Here is a 14,346-nt window from a genome sequence, read left to right on the forward strand (position 1 = left end):
AAGAAAAAGATGTTTTTTTTCACTATTGTTATAAACACAAAAGAGTGCCTTTTTATTTCGCTTTTAATGTTGTCTCATGACTTCTTGCTTGACGTACTTTTGATGATTTTTGGTTCTTAAAGGTGCTGACCACAGGAAGTCTGAGTGCAGCTGATGGTAAAAAAAACACATTTCAATTCATTCAGATTTTTTTTTATTCAAAGTAGAAAAAAGTAATGAAGGGTCCATTTGAATGAGTACAGCAGTGCAACTTTAGGCAGTAAGTGGTTGAAGATAACAGTTTTTGGAGGTTATGTAAACATATTGTGATATTAGATTTTTTACACACAAACTTAATGATCCATACAGAGGAAAGAAGGTTAAGCACCATAGTAAACGTGGACCAACTCACTCGTCACAAAAGAACCCAACAACGTCTCAGTTAAGGACCAGAGATTCAGCTATCATAAGGTACAACACACCTTCAAACTGCTTTATACTCTAAGGTATTATATTAGACACACAAATAACCAGCTGATCCCCCGTGAGCAGCACCACATACAACAAACAGGACAAACTAAAAACTAGAGATGGACCGATCCGATATTACGTATCGGATCGGTCCATCTCTACTAAAAACTACAGGTGCAGCTGTAGTTCAGGAAGGAGTGCAGGAAGTTTGCTTCGATCCCTGGGCCAGATGTTACCGGGTGAGCAGCCGGGTACACCAAAGACCGTCACAGGGAGAGGCAGACCATCACTCACACCTGCAGTCAGTCTAGAACCACCTAACCCATAGGTGTCAAACTCTGGCCCGCGGGCCAAATTTGGCCCGCAGCCTAATTACATTTGGCCCGCGAAGCCATACCAAATTACTATTAGAGCTGGCCTACTGGTATTATACAGCTAATATATATATTGTTTAGTATTAAGCTTTGCTTGTTCCATATTCAGTTTTTCAGCAAAACTTGTTTGAGTCCATAAGAAAAGATTCATTCTCATATCTGGAGGAAGATTTGTTTTCCAATAAATATTAACGTCAGCCCGCGACTTTGTTCCAGTTTTGAATTTTGGCCCACTGTGTGTTTGAGTTTGACACCCCTGCTCTAACCCTAACCCTCTGCCACACATGTTCGCCCCATGTCTGCAAACTCCACACACAAACGCCGCAGGAGCTTCTTCCTGTGTAGCAACAGTGCTACCCGTTGAACACCACGCTGCCACCAGCATTCTGATAATCATAATCAAAGACTGTACTCGTCTCTTAAATCCAAGCTGGGAGCTGTTTCCACAAGCCTGACAGCCGAAGGCTCTGCCTTCGATTTTACTTTTAAAAACTCTAGTAAGGAAAAACTTCCAGGATGTTATGGGTCAACTGAAGGATTTTCAGGGAGCTTTTAGAATAGTGAGATAAGGAATTACAACAGATGAGTCTAGAAGCAACAAATGCAAAAGTATTTGTTGTATTTCAGCATCACTCAGAGACAAATGTAAATGGCCTGTATTTATATAGCGCTTTACTAGTCCCTAAGGACCCCAAAGCGCTTTACATATCCAGTCATCCACACATCCACACACACATTCACACACTGGTGATGGCAGCTACATTGTAGCCACAGCCACCCTGGGGCGCACTGACAGAGGCGAGGCTGCCGGACACTGGCGCCACCGGGCCCTCTGACCACCACCAGTAGGCAACGGGTGAAGTGTCTCGCCCAAGGACACAACGACCGAGACGTATTGTATTGGTATGTTAGAAATACTGGCAGGTACTAGTTGAAGGACATATCCTCATTAAAAGTGACTGGGATGTGGTTCTGGGGACTTCCACAAAGTGTACTGGGCTAAACTAAATATGAATAGAAAAATAGCATTAATATTTTTGTGTGCCATAATAAAAAAAAAGAAAGATGTGAACTGTACTACGACCTTCTCACCAAAAATAATCAACTTTCTGCAATGAGCTACAGACATCAGCAACTCCTTTGGAGAGTTTTGGTCTACTGGGAGCTGACGGATATTGTTCAGTCCTTCCACATCAACAAACTGGAAAACCATGCAGCCACGCACACGATGAGGAGGAGAAGAAGAGGAGTGAATTAAACTCAACCCAGTGACTTCAAAGGCTGTGCGCGTGTGCTCATGTGCTTGTGTACGCGTGCATTCTGGTGTGTTTTCATCTGCCAGAGCTCGACACGGGGATTACTGGGTTACGTGGATTACACAGTACTGCTGGGTGTTCAGAGGCACTCTGGAGTCCACGCACAGACCAACAGGCACGCTTTGTGGTGATCCAGACTACAGTCTGCAGAAGGAGGTTTAAGAAAACAATGCTGCCCTCAAGTGAGCAATCCAAGTATTGCAGAGGTTTTTAGAGTTCCAATGTTACTGTCAGTCTTTCAGCTTTAAATACATCATATGTATGCAGCTAGAATTATAATGTAACACCAAATATAAGAAAGATTAACAGCAGATTTAAACCAGACCTAAATCTTAATAATAGTTTCAGAGTTCATTTCTAAATGCTAAATTAAAATGCCTTTGATAAATATTCCACCCTAATCTTAAATGTTCTCCTCTTCTCCCCATTTTGATTCTTCCTCTGTGTCCAACGTTACAATAATGACACTCAGTTCTGCGAGGTGGAGAGGAGTGGTAGATTGAAGAAAGCTGCTCATCTTCCAAACAGCAAGAACCCACCTGTGATCTCCCCGCGTGACAGTGACTCCAAACTGTGGAGCTTCACAAATAAATAACCAAAACATAGCTGGCTGTAGGACGGTTTCAACTGGACCTGAAGCTTAAATGGTGGTACGAATCAAAAATGTCAGAACAGAATGAGAAGGAAACCCAAATGTTTGTGACTCAAGCCTTATGCCGCTGGGTTGAGATGATCAGCTGGCCAGATCAACCACTTCTGTCGTACTGTGTTATGATGAATCCAGTCTATGAAGTCTCATCAACAAATCTTTTCAGAATAAGAGCGAACCCTTCAGACTGTGATGAATATCAGAGTGTTACTTGTTCTAAAAGGTAAGCGTAGTGCAGCCTGACAGGTGGTGAGTGTGTGTAGCAGGTGGTTGTAAAGACGCTCTGCTGCTCAAATCATTTTACGAAACAACAATGATCAAAAGTACAACACGTCAAGCTGCAAGAATTATTTGTGACGATCCTTTCTCTACCTGTCATGGAGTTCTCTGAGGTGCTGAGCTGTTCCCTCAATTTGTCCACATCATCAGGGTGGACCTGCTCGTACAGAGTGCTGCCAAACCACTCAGACTGGGGATGGTTCAGCACTGGTGTCACCGAGTCCGATACATAGATGACCCGACCCGTCTCTGCAGCAACCACAAACAGGAAGCCATCCGCCGCCTCCAAGATCAGGTGCTTTAGTTCCTACAGGGAAAGAAAGGTTGATTAACCAAGAAGCACAAACAAATAGACAAAGACAAATCAAGCTAATTTCAACCAAATACACAGTGAAAATGTGTTCAACTCAAATTAAGATGTAGTGAGTAAAAGTAAATGTTAATAAAGCATTTAAGTAGATATAAATGTTTATCAGAAGATGGAAACTCTTGATTAACTTAAAATAATTACAGCTCTGGTAATGTTGAAGAAATAGGTTTCCTGTTACTTTGAGCTATAGTCATTGAGATCTGGTAGCATGGCTCCGTGCTGCTGCTCCGTCTGCATATATGGCCGCAGGCAGGCAGAACAGCAGCAAGGGCATGACTGTCAATAGATGCAGTATTAAAGTCAGAAACAGCATGAAGCAGCTGCTCGTTTCCAGCTTGCACTTGGAATCTCTCACGCTTCTTGCGTTTCTTCTTCCTGATGTTGCCATCTCTTAATGTAGGTGTATTTTTCATTACAGCCATCTTCCTCTCATCTGGTTTGCCAGCACCAGTTTGTTTACCTGCATCTGGAAGTCCCACAGGATCTTAACTTCATCCTCAACCACCCTAAGGGGTGTGTCCCATTTTGACCTCAGGACTTCCAGGCCATACTCAGTGCAGATGTTTCATAACACTTGGTTATGGCGTTCTATGTATGCCCTGCCTGCTAGCATCTAGCACCCTGCTCTTATGTGCTGCAGGGATACCGAATGCAGCAATCTTGTTGATCATTTGGCTGAGGGGGGTTCAGGCCTATGCACACAGAGAGAGCATCTCCTTGGTAAATCCCACACTTCATGCTGACTTTTGGCTTAAAGTTGTCCTCTGGTGTTGTTGGCCACATTCCCACTGAATTTCTAATGAAGGCTCTTAGTGTCCTTTTGGTCTTGTATACTTTTAGGCATTCCAGGATCCATGCGTGAGGTACTGAGTCATTGCCTTTCTTGTAGTCAATTCAGGCAGCGCACAGGTTGGTTAGTCTAGTCTGAAACTCTTGAAAGTGATGGGGAATTCCGACAGCTCCATATTGTTCTCTCTCGTCTTCTCAACATGTTTGTGGTTTGCAAGATTTACGAATCTTGAAGCTGCTGCAAGGAGCTGTGACTGCAAGGCGGTTGGTGCCTCTTGTGATGGTAATTGCCATGAAGCTGTAGAGATGTCCTGTCAGCTTAAGCTTGGTTAAGCATCAGGTGGTTGCCTCCAGCCCTCACTGGAATCACCACCTCCAAATCTGTGGCCGTGGTCCTCAGCCAGAAAAGGGTGGAGTGCCCGCTCTGCATCAGTGTGCAGCTGCTACTTATCCACATCGAAATGAGTCAGTTGAGATAGTTCGGGCATCTGACAAGGACGCCTCCTGGGTGAGGTGTTGCAGGCATGTCCCAGGACCAGGACACATGCTGGAGTTCCCCTGGATAGACTGGATTAAGTGGCCAGGGAGGAGGTGGTGTGGGGTTCTCTGCTTTGGCTGGTAGCCTCCACGACTCAGCCGCAGATAAGGATGGTTGTTTATATCAGATTTACAGCATTTTTTGGGAATGGCATAATAATGCATTTGGGCTGATTTTAACTCCATTACAAAACACGTTAATTATTCTTTCTGAATCATATTTGTTTATATTAAGTGTTGTTAGTTCAAGGATGATAAAACATGGTGTGATTTTGTTGCATTTACTTTGTGTGTAAGCAAAATGAAAAACAGTAAGTAGCCACAAACTGTTTTTAATTTAGTAGAACTTGAGATGTTGGTCAGAACAACAAGTTGATCTTATTACTGTGTACTCAGAATGAGTACGTTGCCCAACTTAGTTATCTTAAGTAACCTTTACTTAGTTTTTTTGAGGCAATGAGTTTGCATAATTGTTTTTTTTTAGTTCTGGGAACGAATGAGATTTTACAGCGTGCAGATTTTTGGTCACAATGGTCACCAAGTGCAGTTTAAAGACCTCTTTTAACAAAAGTGGTCTTTGTTGCACACTAGAAGACAGACAGTATATTGTCAAAAGCATTTGCTTGTCTCCTTTAACATAGATATGAACTTGAGTGACAGCCCATTCTTAATCCTGTCCGTCCATCCTTTGCAGCTGAAACAGCTTTCCACAAGGTTTAAGTGCCTGTTTGTGGGAATTTTGGACCATTCTTCCAGGAGCACTTTGTGAGGTCAGACACTGACATTGGCCAGTCAAGTTCTTTCACACCAAACTCGCTCATCCATGTCTTTATGGATCTTGCTTTGTGCACAGGTGCACACTAATGTTGGAACAGCAAGGGGCCCAAACTGTTCCTACAACTTTGGGAGCATGAAATTGTCCAAAATGTCTTGTTATCCTGAAGCACTACGATTTCCATTCACTAGAACACAAAAACAGCCCCACACCATGATCCCCTCTCCACCAAACTTTACACAGTGTAGTCCGACAGTACTGTTCTCCCAGCAACTCGTCCATCTGATTGCCAGACGGGGAAGGATGATTCATCACTCCAGAGAATACGCATCACTGCTCTAGAGACAACTGGCAGCATGTTTTACTCTCCTGCATTCGACACTTTGCATTGCGCTCTGTGATGTAGTGCTTGCTTTCAGCTGCTTGGCCATGGAAACCCAATCTGCAAAGCTCACTCTTCTCCTCTACGCTAATCTGAAGACCACGTGAGGTTTGGAGGTCTGTAATGATTAACTGTGTAGAAAGTTGGGGACCTCTGTGCACCACCCACCTCAGCATCCACTGACCCCATTCTGTGATTTTATTTGGCCAACCTCATCCTTGCTGTTGTTCCCAGACATTCCCACTTCAACTAACAGTTGACTGTTGAATATTTTGTTGTGATGAAATTTCACAATAAAAAATATTTTTCTATGCCAGTTTCAGTTCCACTGCCATCCATCTTTTTGCTGTGAGCAGCTAGAGCTTTGCTCCTCTGACAGTGCAGTACCTGCTCCGTGAGAAAGGAAGGCTTATAGGCGCCATCGGTAGATGTGTTGCCCGTCCCTCTCATGGACTTCATATGGGAAACAGCCATGCGCAGGATGGTCAGCTTATCAGGTTTTCGAGCTAAAGCACTGCAGGTGGGGACCATGTCTGACAGCTCGGTGATGTATTGGGTCATTTTGTTGCGCCGGCGTCTCTCAATCTCACTGTGGTTCTCTCTACAACAGAGAGAAGATCAGTTAGGTGCTTGGAAGATGCAAGTTGAGAACCCCTTGCAGCCTTGGGATGTATCTTATCAGGATGTTTTGGAACTTTAGATGAATAACTGTACAATTTGATCTCAAAGATGCCCTTTGTTGTCAAATTATTATTCTTTATTTTAACAATTCAGTGTTTAAATATTCATCTAAGAAGAAAGCAGTGACAATAACACAGGGCACAAACAGTTAAGGACTTCAGTGGCTCCTCCAAGTATTGTTAAGTACTCTATTTGTAAAAAACACCTATTAGTCTTAATCCTGGACATAATCTCCTGCACTCTGACCATTATTATACAAACAGACACGAGTCTACAACGGCCAGATTAGCTGGTCCCACTTTATTTGGGGAAGACACAAAAACAACCAATGAATCTTTAAGTTGTGTGTGCTCCATCGAGCAGGTTACGCTGCAGACTTTACAGATTTACCAGCAGAGAAAGGTTTTTAAAAAAATCCATCATATCGGTGTGGATATACATAAAAATCATGCTGGAGCCAAGTTGGCAGTTTTTATTGACACCTCACAGATTCTCATGAAACTCGCGATTCTCAGAAAATTTTGGGTAAAAATTGAAAAATAAATGGATAAAATACAAGACAATTGCACAATACCAAAATAAAACATACCAAGCCTGCATAAGCTCAGCACACAAGGGAAGCTCTCGGCTTGGCTTACATCTGTCCCACATGTTGGGAATCCAAGTATGGAAAAAACCATCCTGGAAATCTTGTTAGATGTAACAGCAAAGGTATAACCACAGAGTACAACTAAGGCTCTGTGGCTTCAGATAATAGTTATATTTTACATTTATGGTTTGGCTATACTCATGAAGAGCCAACAAAACACAGAGTGAAGCCAAATCTTAATGCAAGGCTGATAAAGTGCGCTTCTTGCTCGTTTCTGTTATGTAGCAGGAACGTCGACCATGCTGTGAAGCACCCTGTGAGAGGAGAGAAGACTTGCAGTATAAACCTCATGATTCTGGAATTTGCTTTTTATTACTTATGATTATTTTTGATTATTTTAACTTCGTATGAATTCATTACTGAGTTTACTTTTTCCCCAAATTCCAGTGTCTAACTTTACCTCCCTGTTTTTAGTTTGTTTGGTTCCCTTTTGTTTGTCTAACAAAGACCTTTGTGTTCTACACGCCGCTGAACAATCCCAAAGCCCTGCCACAGGATATAAGGCTAAAAAAGGGACTTCAGTGTTGCCATCTTGGATGTGGTGCTCCGATTACCTCGCAGTAGCAGAAGGTGTTTAACTGCTGGAATATGACCTGGTTTTAAAAAAACAAAACCTACAAACTGAGTGGGAATTATTGACTCTTTTAAAACTGTTGAAAAAATGTCTGTGCTCACCTCTCTCGTACTAAAATTGGGTGCGTTTAACAAACTCAATGCTTCCACTTTTATTTTTAGCCATCTTTTTTGGGAACTCGCTGTGAGCATTTCTAACAACACAGAAGTGTTTTTGTTGTTGTTAGGATCAAAGTGTCTGTTGATCCCTGCATCAATGCAAAATCCTCTTTATGCCCAGCTGGCTAAGCCTACCTGGCGTATCTCTCCTTATCCCCACCAGGATTCTGATCATCATCATCATACCTGCAGAAAGGAGAGGACACAGCATGTAACACGCGTGACAAACATGTAGATACAGGAAAAGTATCAAGAGCAGCTTCACTGTCCATATTCAGCTGCCACGCAATACTTCATTACATGTTCAAGATTGATGATCAATGCGACAAAGTCTGATGTACAAAAATGGACAACAAGATGGTTTCTCAGGTCATGTGTGTTTTTAGGATTGTCACTTGACTCAGCAGTGACTCACAACCACTACTACTGCCACGTCAAGGCACCAACGAACTGAGCCCAGTTACACAGGAGGGTGTTTGCCTCCTTTTTAAAATGAAATTAACAATATTTTTAATTGTTTAATAAATTAAATTAGTGTATCGATCCACTTCATGTTACAGCACGCTACAATACACATAAACCCCAGCATTCAAATGTCATCTAGTGTCAAATTCTACATGAGGCTAGAAAACATCTTGATGGACCACTCATCTCATGCTAAACATTTACTAGAATTTCAATCAAACAATAGCTCATAAGCAAGTTGCAAAAACCCCACAAACCCACTAGTGAATATTGTTTCTATGATTAAATTAAGTCCACAATATCTGTAAAAGTCTTTAAGTTGTTCAGATTCCAACAAAAAACAAAGAAAAATTAAATAATTAAACTGGTGAATCTGCACCGTCCAACCTCAAGGTGAGTGTGGGAGGAAATGTGACGTATTTGCTTGAGCTTGTATTTTGTTTGTAAAGACATGTCACCTTCATCAGTTCTTAAAACAAATATTAGACCGCATTCAACCCCTAGCAGGGAATATTACCTGACTGAGAACCTTTCACACTCTGCCTGTACACAGGGCAGTGTGTTTGCTCATCCCTCTAACCTTCAGTTCAGGTGTTATAGCCTAAAACAGTACCAGCTCTCCCCACCCACCATCCCCCCTCAAAAATAAAAGTGAATTCCTTTTTTCAGTTCATTCTTTTGTGTCATGAAATAAGATGCAAGGTGAATGAAAGCTGTTGCATATGGGAGAAAGCAACGATGAATATGCTGGAGTGGAAACAGCAGATGTACAATGTGCATATGCAGCGGCACATCCTTTCATGGTATGCCTTTCTCAATCCACATGGATCAGACATGAAATGCAGTTCCTTGTGTAGCCAGCAGAGAGCAGCTCCTGCTCTCCATTGTCACTGTTCAACTTCACAGATTCCGTCAGCTCCAAACAGCACTGACTGCTATACTTCAGAACTATCCTACACACTCACACATTACATTGTATTAGAAGGAACAAATGAAAGACAGGCTGAAATGAAAGGAAGTTGTGAGAGGACACTTGAGATGCAGTGAGAGGAAGACTCGAGTCCCCTTTATGTAAAAGAAAAAAGTCCCGATGTGTCCACATCAGTTACAAACAGGGTATCAGGAGGATTCTCAAAACAAAATGGGAATTTTTAGAACGATACCTCAAATTAAGGGACCAATTTAAACCAACATAACTGCTACTTTGTTCCAAGAAACCATTAACAACTCATTGCACCTGCCGGTACCCTGAAACAAAAACTGTGTGGTTTTCATGAACTATGTACTCAACAATTTCAGACAGTATGTGTGCCATCTACTGTGAATGTTCTCACCTTGAAAACTTGCTAGGCCCCTCTCCATCTTCATCATCAAAGTCCATTCTGAGAAACAACAACAGGAAAGAGAATTACCACTTCTTAATTTAATTAAGTATGTTTTTAATAAAAAATTTAAAATATTGCATAAACGTATCAGAACATAGCCACAAGCTACGTTTGGCCGACAAATTACAAGCAATTTGTAATTCGTAAGAAGAGGTAGAAAAGCTCCTTTGTCATTGATAGAATACCTACCAATGGTTGGACAAAGCTGGACTCAAAGACAGCGGACGGTAATGAAGAGAAGCAAATGTAGTCAGAAATGAGTGGACTGAACTACCAGAAGGCAACACTGCAGACATTGAGGACAGCTACAAGTACCTAGGAGTCCCACAGGCGAATGGGAACCACAAAGAGGCCGCTGAGAAAGCTGTAACCACCAAGTACCTGCAAAGGGTCAGGCAAGTCCTGAGGAGCTGAACGGTAAGAACTGTCAACACCTAGGCCCTGCCTGTGATCAGGTACCCTGCCCCTGCTCCCTTCACTTGTGAACAAGACCCTAAGATACTTGAAGTCCTCCACTTGGGGCAAGAATCTGTCCTTGAGACAGAATGGACACTCGACCCTTTTCTGGCTGAGGACCGTGGCCTCAGACGTGGAGGTGCCGAGTCTCATTCCCACCGCTTCACACTCGGCTGCGAACCGTTCCAATGTGAGCTGTAGGCCATCACCTGATGAAGCCAACAGAACCACACCCTCTGTGAAAAGCAGTGTTGAGATTCTGAGACCACCAAAGTAAAAGCCTTCCACTAGGTGCAGCAGCTTCAGCAATCAGAATCAGAAGGACTTTATTTATCCCCGAGGGGCAATTAAGATACAACAGAGCAGCATGGCGTTGAAGATAAGGACAGGGCATAAACAGGCACACAGAATATACAGTATATACACAGTTTTAAAATTTAACTGACTGAATAGGTGAATAAATAACTGTAAGTGACTAAAAGTGAGTCAAGTGTCACTTACAGTTATTTATTCACTTTAATTTGGAGATGCTGAACTCAGGTGCAGACTCAGTGTCCCCAGTCTCAGATGCTGTTGACGCTCTGCCGGAGGTGTGAGTTTAAGATCTAGTGGGCCGGGGCCTCTGCTAGGTGTTCCCAGCACACCCTCACTACACGTTTAGGTGCGCCAGGTCTGTCCAGCATCCTTCCCCAGCAGGTGGTGATCAGTTGACAGCACAGCTCCTCTCTTCACCTGAGTGTCCAGAACATTAGGCCACAGGTCTGGTGATTGATGTTCGAATTTATAATCGTATGACCAGACCTGCAGCTGAGGGTGTCTTGGTGCCACGTGCACTTCTGCTCGGATACGGTGTTCATTATGGACAAACTGTGGTTTACAAAGAAGTCCAATAACAAAACATTGCTCAGGTTCAGATCCAGGAGGCCATTCCTCCTAATCACGCCCCTCCAGGTCTCACTGTTGTTGCCCACATGAGCGTTGAAGTCTCCCAGTAGGACAATAGAGTCCCCAGCACCCTCAAGCACCCCCACCCAGGAACCCCAAGAAAGCTGGGTACTCTAAACTGTGGTTCAGTGCAGAAGTGCAGGCAACAGTCAGGACCTATTCCCCAACCAAAGGCGCAGGGAACAAGCCCTCTCATCCACTGGGAGAAACCCCACATTACAGGCAGCAAGACGAGGGGATAGTACGATACCACCCCGGCCCGGTACCTTTCACCAAAGTCAACTCCAGACTGAGACAGAGTCCAGTCTCTCTCCAGGAGAGTGGTTCCAGAGCCCAGGCCGTGCATGGAGGTGAGCCAGACTATATCTCGCTGGTACCTCTGTCAAACTCATGCACTAACAGGCTCCCTCCCCACCAGAGAGGTGACATGCCATGTCTCAGTCACTAGTTTTGGTAGTTGGGGGTCGGTCCGCCAGGGCCTCCGCCCAACACACTTTGCTACCAACCCCTATGGCGCCTCCTGCGAGTGGTGGGCCAATAGGAGCATGGCCCCATTTCCCTTTTTCAGGGTTAGGGTTTGCTGTTAAGAATACTTGCTGGAGAATTAAAACTGTTATGCACACTGTCTGCAGGCAACAGAGAAGATTTTTAGCTGTTCGTTACCTTGACATCATTTCGAAACCACACAAACACGTGAACACGTTCACATACACTCTGAGCTGGGCACATACAGCAGGAACACCATAGACAGGAGTAAACTGTATCGCAACCTTGAGCCATACCTTACTTTCTACATTGCCTGTGCATGGGTTAAGTGCACCGTTAAGTGTAAACTGACCAACTAATGTACAACAAACAGAAATATACAAAGTCTAGAGCAATCGATGTGTATTCCAGATCATTCTTGTAATTCTGTGACTTCCATGCTAATGCGGTCTGCCTTCAGTATGAGATGTGGTTCCATTCTAAATGAATCCTTTTTAAATTCAAACAACTTCTTCCATTTTCCACTAGAATATTTTTCATATAAAGAGGTGAGAAAATATCCTCGCACATTTTATCACTCACAGAATAAAATGTGCGAGGATATTCACAGAAACTGTGAATGACAGAACAGTATTAACAGTATACAGTTACTTTTTCAGTTAATACTGTTAATGAATCACAACTCGATGGAAGGGACGATCATTGTTGGCTTTTTCCTGCAGAGAGAACAGCTGGACCTCACAAATAGTATCTTGTGCGGAGAAACTATTCTTATAAACGAGTCTTCTAAACAATATGCTTTCAAAGTTTGAGACACCCAAACTTCTAGTTTTTCATTTAAACCTTGATTGTCTTTCTGGTATTGAGATTGTGGGATGCAACTACGTGAGCACCCACGCTTCTTAGAAAAATCAATAAGTATTATCAATAGACACAATGTGTTGATAATTACTATTGATAATGGGAAAATGCTGAACTACTGCATTTTTCCATTATCAATAGCAATGAATCTTGCTGCATCAACAGAGCAAGAATCAGTTCCATGTCCCACAGTGGGACCAACTCCACTGAGCAGTTTGCAATTAGCAAGTGGTGAGTTTATTGCAGCGAGTTGTCTAGTGTGTAATCATACCGCTGTGAATTAGAAATACCAACGTGTTAAATCTTGCACGGTTCCAACGAGGATGAGAGAGGCTTAGCATTGTTCCCAGGAGTGATAAAAATCGCTCTTTGATGGTGTACTCATTGCCCAAAATCAGACATGTAGGTGCAGATACATTTAAAAGCAGAAGACAATAAGAAAATTTGTCGTGTCAATACAGTTATGCTGCAGTATTGAGGACACTGCGAGAGTCCTAAACCTCAATACAATTACACCGATTGCATTTACTAGTTCAGAATACAGTAAATTTAACACTAACAGGATTTAAAGGACTGATGACCCAACAAAGCTTTTTTGATCCTTTAATTTTAAAGCTAATTTCCACAGCATATCAGCAGTAAAGACACTCACCCTCCTGATCTCCTCTTGCCCCCACGACCTGGGACGGCTCCACCCATCCTCACCGGTCCAGATCCAACAGCTCCTGGCATTGAAACTGTCCCTGGCAACTCACTGCCCATTTCTGGAAGATATAACAGAGGGAGGACTAACTATGGTTCTAATCTTAAAGCAATATAATTTGCAGCTATAAAACTGTTTCTATGCTTGTGTGTCCTCTGTGTGTGTCTTCTCCATTGCTTAATATAAACTGTAATTTGCAAATGTGCATTTGAAGTACTGTAAGATGTGTCAAATATTCTAAACTACTCACATGTATGTTTACATTGCTTTTATGTTACAGTGCTGTTAAAAAAATATTTGTCACACTTTCAGATTATCAAACACGTTTTTAGACATATATATACACATACACACACACCAGTAAAAATACAGGCTTCCTCTTTTACTCAACATTAAGCTGGTACAGTGTGAGGACCACAGTCTATGCTCCTGGAGTCTCTATCATCACTCTGTGCCTCTACATCTTTCTGCGCCACTCACTCATTAAGCCAGGTGAAATGGATAAGTGAAGCAAACCTGCCAGTATAACTCAGTGCACAAAGTAAATGAATTAAAATTTGATACAGTATGTGTTACTGCACCCAGAGATATATACATACACAATCTCACATGCACACAGACACAAACACTGCACTAAATAAAGCAGGCTAAATGTCTCCTCATTGTTGAGTGCCACAACAAAATGATGATAAAAACCTGATCTATACAACAAAAAGGAACCTAGGAAATTAAAAGCCACTAGTAACACCAGTACAAACATCCCTCATATCAGATAGGTGTCTGTTCTCTCGTAGCTCTGTTTTTAGCCTCCGCCATCTTCTACTCTACTCGTTTCACTATGTTGATGAGACAGTGAGAAGTCTGGAGCTCGACCAGAAAGCCAGAAGTAGAAAAGCCCTGGGGTTAAATCCATTAATGAGCCTTTGGGGAGACTGAAGGAAATGCTGCCTCCTTTCTCCTTTTCAATCACTGCACACCCTTACCCAAGGTTGTTTCTATTCCCGCTCTTCAGTCACGCTTTATTTCTGACCTCCATAGTTTTTTCCCCTAGCCACAAAGCTT

At 42.7% G+C, this 14,346-nt stretch overlaps 2 protein-coding genes across 6 annotated transcripts in view; one reads left to right on the forward strand and one right to left on the reverse strand.

Moving 5' to 3' along the window:
* Positions 1-14,346, forward strand: part of ctxnd1 (cortexin domain containing 1) — a 135,680-nt gene that overhangs the window by 94,162 nt on the left and 27,172 nt on the right. The window lies entirely within an intron of this gene.
* arnt2 (aryl-hydrocarbon receptor nuclear translocator 2) overlaps positions 1-14,346 on the reverse strand; it is a 64,013-nt gene that overhangs the window by 42,555 nt on the left and 7,112 nt on the right. For 3 of the 5 annotated variants that reach the window (XM_082530843.1, XM_082530844.1, XM_082530845.1), the window contains exons 2-6: positions 13,234-13,345; positions 9,783-9,830; positions 8,119-8,169; positions 6,309-6,522; positions 3,162-3,375 (exon numbers count right to left, since the gene is read on the reverse strand). In XM_082530843.1, the coding sequence (XP_082386969.1) occupies positions 3,162-3,375; positions 6,309-6,522; positions 8,119-8,169; positions 9,783-9,830; positions 13,234-13,345 (639 nt within the window). The remainder of the gene's footprint in view (positions 1-3,161; positions 3,376-6,308; positions 6,523-8,118; positions 8,170-9,782; positions 9,831-13,233; positions 13,346-14,346) is intronic. The other 2 variants (XM_082530846.1, XM_082530847.1) reach the window with 1 other exon arrangement.

Source organism: Aulonocara stuartgranti (genome assembly GCF_965226115.1).
Source record: "Aulonocara stuartgranti genome assembly, chromosome: 1".
NCBI classification, from domain to species: Eukaryota; Metazoa; Chordata; class Actinopteri; order Cichliformes; family Cichlidae; genus Aulonocara; species Aulonocara stuartgranti.